Source organism: Vulpes lagopus, chromosome 5 (assembly GCF_018345385.1).
Source record: "Vulpes lagopus strain Blue_001 chromosome 5, ASM1834538v1, whole genome shotgun sequence".
NCBI classification, from domain to species: domain Eukaryota; kingdom Metazoa; phylum Chordata; class Mammalia; order Carnivora; family Canidae; genus Vulpes; species Vulpes lagopus.
Window position 1 is genome coordinate 33,567,337 of NC_054828.1, and position 6,000 is coordinate 33,573,336.

At 50.4% G+C, this 6,000-nt stretch overlaps 1 protein-coding gene across 1 annotated transcript in view; it reads right to left on the minus strand.

Moving 5' to 3' along the window:
• KCNK12 (potassium two pore domain channel subfamily K member 12) overlaps positions 1-5,567 on the minus strand; it is a 48,504-nt gene extending 42,937 nt beyond the window's left edge. Inside the window, exon 1 of the mRNA XM_041756223.1 lies at positions 5,177-5,567. Coding sequence (XP_041612157.1) covers positions 5,177-5,567 — 391 coding nt within the window. The remainder of the gene's footprint in view (positions 1-5,176) is intronic.
• Positions 5,568-6,000: the final 433 nt, after the last annotated feature.

Consider the following 6,000-nt stretch of genomic DNA (forward strand, 5'->3'; position numbering starts at 1 on the left):
GAGATATTGCAGAAAGAAAAGGCCATCTGCATAAAGATGATCACTGTGGCATTACTCAAAATAGCCCTAAACAGGGAACTACCCAGCTTCCCAGCAATAGAAGTAGTAAATTATAGAACATCAACCAGATGGAATATTATGCACCCACTAAAATTAGCATGTGAAGGCTATGTGGAAACATGGAAACAACACTGGTGGTAAAATGTTAACGAAAGGGAAGCGGCTCCGCAAAGATCAGTTCTCTTTCTTTTCCCTACCAAAGGCGTGATAGAGAACCGCAGCCGTATCATGAGTGACTTGCTGTCTTGTTCACTGAAGAAAAGATGACTGAATGTCTCCCACGTGCTGGGGCCAGGGCTGGGTGCTAAGGATATAGCGTGGCTGAGAACACATTTCCTGCTCCCCATCTAGCGCCTCCAATCTAACACTGAAGTTCTTCCCTAAATGTCCTTCAAAGCTGTCATAGCATCATCTTTCTTTTTTTTTCTTTTCTTTTTTTAAGCATCATCTTTCAATAAAAAGTAGTTGGTGAGGAAAGTAAGAGAAGAGAGGTGTTCCCCTCCTTCTGAGTAATGTTCATTCCCTCCTGGGATCAAAGCAACCTCCAGCTGGATCACATACATGTCAGAAGAAAACCAAATGTAAATGTGGTAGTGACATTTCGGTCTTATAATGTCTTAGTTTCCTTTGAAGCAAAAACTGTTTTAAAAATCCATGATAAAAAAGAGGAAAAAAGTTAGGACTTGTTACTAATCTCACGGCTGAATAATTAAGTGTGCCTAATTCTGAAAGTAGCAAACGAAATTATGCAGTGCCAAAAGTGACAACTCTCATACCTACACCATCCCGTCTATAGCAGCGTGGTTTTAACTTTATAGCTAAAATACACTGCCAGAAAACCTAATAAAAGGAAGCAAAAATATTTCTGTTTATATCAAGCTGCCATTTGAGAAAGACTTTTAAATATGTTCTTCCCCATGTGTAAATCTGACAGCAGTTGCATAATTAAAACCCCAGTGGAGAGTTTCCTTTTAATCTTTTCAAAGTAAACCAGTAAAACATCCTTTAGGATGTAAAATGATGGATTAATACCCTTTGGATTGCTTGCTCGTCTTTGAACTAGAGCACTGCCTCCAAGAATATTATTTAGTGCTAAAAGAACACAAGCCACCATCTTTATCTGTAGGAGTTCATGTAATCACAGAAGATGCAGACAGTGATGTGCCAAAGGCCACACATGCATCTATGATGAGTTATGCTCATCTCAGATTTTGCTAAATGGAGGAACTGAATTAAATGAATGCATTCACATTAAAACCAACTTGATTTCAACCCCTTGGGAATATGTCACAGAGCATAAATGAAAGAAATAATAATTACCCAGGATTTCAGTTCAGTGTGAGCAATCAATATGAATATTTTAGACCACAGGGTGTTTTTTTTTTTATTTTACTTGAGCTATTCAGGTTGAATTTCTATACAGCCTCAACTATGGCTGAATAATCACTAGCAAATTTTTCCTAGATCTGTACCATGTGGACATAAACGTGTCTATACAGTTGCAAACTGCCTAGCTCTGAGTATAGGGTCTTGCTCAAGCCAAATGTCTGGACAAATATTTCATCTTATTATGATGTTCTATCTAACCCTGAATATACATAGGCACATCTGAACTTTTCTTCTGTGTCATCCTCTAGCTGAAAGCCCATTCCTGCCCTTTCTTCCTCTTCCCTGCACACACACACACACACACACACACACACACAGGGGCAAAAGAAGGCAGAAAGCAAGTGGTTTCTGTCTTTGTACCATTCTGATAAACATCAGAATGTCTCCTATTTGTTAGCACCTCTGTCTCTGACCTTCTTTGTGTTGGCTCCTGCCTTCTCAGCTTAGACCTGCCAGATGCTTCTAGTCTGTCTGACCTCTAAGATATGTTTGATCCTTCAGGTTTTCTCTGGAATTAATCAGTTGTTGTCCTGACCAACAGACCGGTCCTCTTGCCCAGCCCTGACCTCCCGTCAGACCCACATACACCCATACCCAATATTAAATACTTCAGTCTCAAACAAGGATGTGCCCACCAACAATGCACATGAAATTGGTAGACCAAACACTGCATAACATGGATTCTGGAGCCAGCTGAACGTATAATTAACTGTGACCTGAGATGAGTCCCTTAACACTCTGTACCACATGAGATTAGACTAAAGGTCTCTCTTGTTCTATTCATCTTTAGTGAAAATAGACAGGATATGCTGCCCATAAACCCTGTTGATACATCTGCTGGAATATGTTTTAACCTGTGTCTTGCAGGATAAGCTTTAACTTTTTCAAATGTAGCACTGGGCCTGACATACACAACGCAACAAATTTATAGGATATACAAAGGAAGGTTTTTACATACTAAAATCTAGATGAATTCATTTAGCAGAGTCCGCACAACACAAAAAAGCAATGTCCATACTGCTGCAAGGACCATATACACCATGATATTCACTGATCAGATAAAACTGAGTGCAGGCTAATTTTCCTCTTCATTGGATGAAGTGGCAGGCAAAGAATCCTGACTGCCCGTTTTGGACTGAGCTTTGGCTCCCTGAACTGCTAAATCCATAAAAGCACCAATACTAATAATAATTGTCCCTGAAGACTCAGGGCATTTAAGGGAAAGAAACTATGTAAGCAGAAGAGAAACTGACATATGTAGGTCTTTACTTAAATCTCAGTACATTTTGCAAGAACAGGCTGAAATGACAACCTTGTTACTTTGGGATTCAGCACAATTTATCTGACAGATAGGAGTGACCAATTTGAACCACTGCCCCAGACCACTAGAGCAAGTGGATAACTGACAGAGATCCTGTTACCCGTGAGGCTGTCTTGGCATCCCTGCAAAGGTCTGGTTTGATGCCAAGCTGTCCACAGGCTAGTTCTGGTCCCTGAGTGTGGCTCCCCTCAGAGATACATGTCTCCCTGCGGCAGATTTTGGAAACAGTATGCTGGGTCATTCGTAACACAGCCACATGCTTCAGTGTAGCCCTCCTACACTGCTTGCCTACATCTGAAAACACAAATCAAGAAAGAGAACATAGCTCCTTTCTGCTTGACTAAAGAACAGCCAATCCTGCCAATAGATTAAAGGCTGGGGCTTGTAACAATTTGCCAACAGACTTGATTTTGTGCAAAGACTGAGAGAAGCTTTAGAAACTGTGGCTGGGCAGTGAATGAAGAAATTTATAGGAGCTCATCAGAGAGGCACAGAGACAATATCATACAGGTCACTGGCATGGGGCCCCATCTGGGTGCACTCACTGCCTATAGGAAGAGGACACTACTAACCTTTCCCTTTGGCCTGTGGGTTCCATTAGAAAGCTAAAACCAGAGTGTGTAATTGGGAGAGAAATGCTGCGGCCACCCAATATGTGCACAGGTGTGCCTCTAGGTGGAAAAAAGCAAAAGGGTCTGTTTACAAGAGTTAGAGCACAAATCAGTAATGAGCTATGAATGCATGATGTCATCCTCTAGGACTAAGCATCCTTAGTACTTTTAAAGCACTTAAAAAAACTCTAGTTGCTATAGCAACTTGATGCAGCTCTTAAAAGGGTTTTTTTTTTTTTTTTTGAGGGGGTCATTTTATATCTTCAATCACCATAACAACATGATATAGCTTTTAAAGGGTATTTTTATCCAATTTGTGTGTGCTTTGGGCTTGGGCCATATTTGCCTTTTCTACTTAAAATAATCAGATCAAGCATGACACACGAAAAATCATTGAAGGAAAGGAAGCCCTTCCGTAGACTATACATATACACTCAGAGAGACATCTCTAGCTGCTCATATCCTGCACATGGATGAAGTCTTTCTCTGTCTCCCAGCAGCCATCAGGAATGGCTTACAGTGGCCAGTAAGTCTGTGCCCATCTCTGAGCTGGCATACTAGACTGGCCCAGAGAACTACGGACAGAAGGTGTGTCCGTACAGTCCCTCATTTCTCAGCCCAGTGAATCCAGCCCCCTCCTCTGAAACTACCACCAGGAAACAGTACCTTGGGGTGACTAGTGATACAGCTAAATGCCTTCTCCCACCCTGGGACTCAAAGCAGGAGCAGATGGGACATACACAAAATCTCACCAAAGTGGAAATCCTGTATTTATTGTGCACTCTGTAGTAACTGGGGAGGAGGTCTGTTTCACATGACACCCAGGATCCAGGGAAAGGGGGGGAGGGGAGGATGGGGAAAGTGGGTGACAAAAGAAGAAACGGAAGGGGTGGAGCGCAGAGCAGTAAGCGGCTCCAGGATCTCTACAGGAGAGAGGCTCAGAGGGAGGGGGTCAAAGTGGGAGAAGTGGGGGGGGGGGCTATTAATGGAGTATTTACATTGCATATTTTGTACGGTTGTGAAACCGTGAACTGTTCATGTCAAAAATAAGGAAAAGGGCTGATAAAATGTGTAGAGAAACCTCTCCTTCCGCCACCCCACCCAGCAGCCCCTCCCTCGGTGGAAAAGATGGCAGGGTGACAACAGAGGTCAAGAAACTGGAGAAGTTGGGAAGGGGGTGGAGGAAGAAGGGTAAGAAAACCAAGGGAGTGGACAGAATAAGAGCGAAGTCGGCTTCCAAGTCTAACGGGCTTGGGGGAGGGGAAGGTGCGGCGTAGAAGCGGGTGGGAAGGAGGTCAGGAGCGCGGTGGCCGTCCCCAGGGTGAAGGGCTAGAGGACACTGAAGGGAAGCGCCTGGCAGAGCGAGAGAGGAGGAGGAAGAGGTAAAGACCCTGTGTGCTGGGGAGGGGAGGGGGCGGCTTCCCGCATCCTCTGCAGGAGCAAACAGACTCAGGGGGCGCGAGAAATCGGAAGGACACAGCGGGCCCCGGACGCTTGTGCTCACAAGTCGTTTTAGAGGAGAGAACAGGCGCGCAGAGGCTGAGCCACGGGGCCGGCGAGCGCGGGGCGCGGGCGGGCGCGGGTCGGCGCAGCGCGGGGCTGAGCGTTCTCCGCACCGGGCAGCCCCGCCTGGCGAGTCCCCGCTGCCCGCGCCGAGAGAGCGGGTTAGGAAAGGGCAGGGTCGGAGGGGCGCGCGGGCGGACGGGGAGGGGAGGAGGGGAGGGGAGGGAGGAGAGGGAGGGGGCGGCCGTGCCGGGCGCGGGGAGGGAAGACGCGCGCGGGGCGCGCCGCTCACCTATGGTCGACACCACGGTGCCCACGAAGTAGAAGGCGCCGGGGAAGTCCCAGCGCGGGCGCAGCGCGTCGGCCCGGACGCCGGCGGCCAGCGCGGCCTCGTAGTGCCGGAGGAAGGCGCGCAGCTCCGGCTCCGCCACGCCGTGCGCCGCGCTGAAGTTGCGCAGCGTAGCGCCCCAGCGCGCCCGCGCCTCCGCCTCGCCCGGGCTCTCGAGCGCCGAGAAGACGGTGGCGCCCGCCACCAGGTAGAGGCCGATGAGCGCCGCCAGCAGCACGAAGCGACCCGTGTCCTCGTTGAGGTGCGAGCGGCGGCAGCAGCAGCAGCAGCAGGAGGGGCGCGGCAGGCGGCGGCGGCAGCGGCGGGGCGGGGGCCGGGGGCTGCGGGAGGACATGGTCCGGAGCTCAGCCCCGGGGCCGGGGCCGGGGCGGCGCTCGAGGCCCGGGCCGCGACATCCCCCCGCGGGAGCAGAAGCGTGAGGATGGTGGCCGGGGGTCGGGGCCGCCGCGGAGCCCCTTGCCGCCTGCCCCGGAGCCCGGACGGCGGGGCGCCTCGCCGCCCCCTCCTCCTGCTCCTCCTGCTCCTCCTCCTCCGCCGCCGCCTCCGCCGCCGCCGCCGCCGCCGCCTCGGCGCTCAGGCCGCACACGGGTCCCGCGGCCCTTCGGGCGCCCGGGCTGGGACGCTCCGCTCCGCGCCCCGACGCCTCGCCGGCTCCCGCGGCTCCTCACCCGCCCCCCGCGGGCGCAGGGGTCTGAAGCGAGGCCCCTGCCGCCCTGTGGCCGGCGTCCGCGGGGCCCCGGGCCTCATACTCCTCTCCAGGCAGGCCG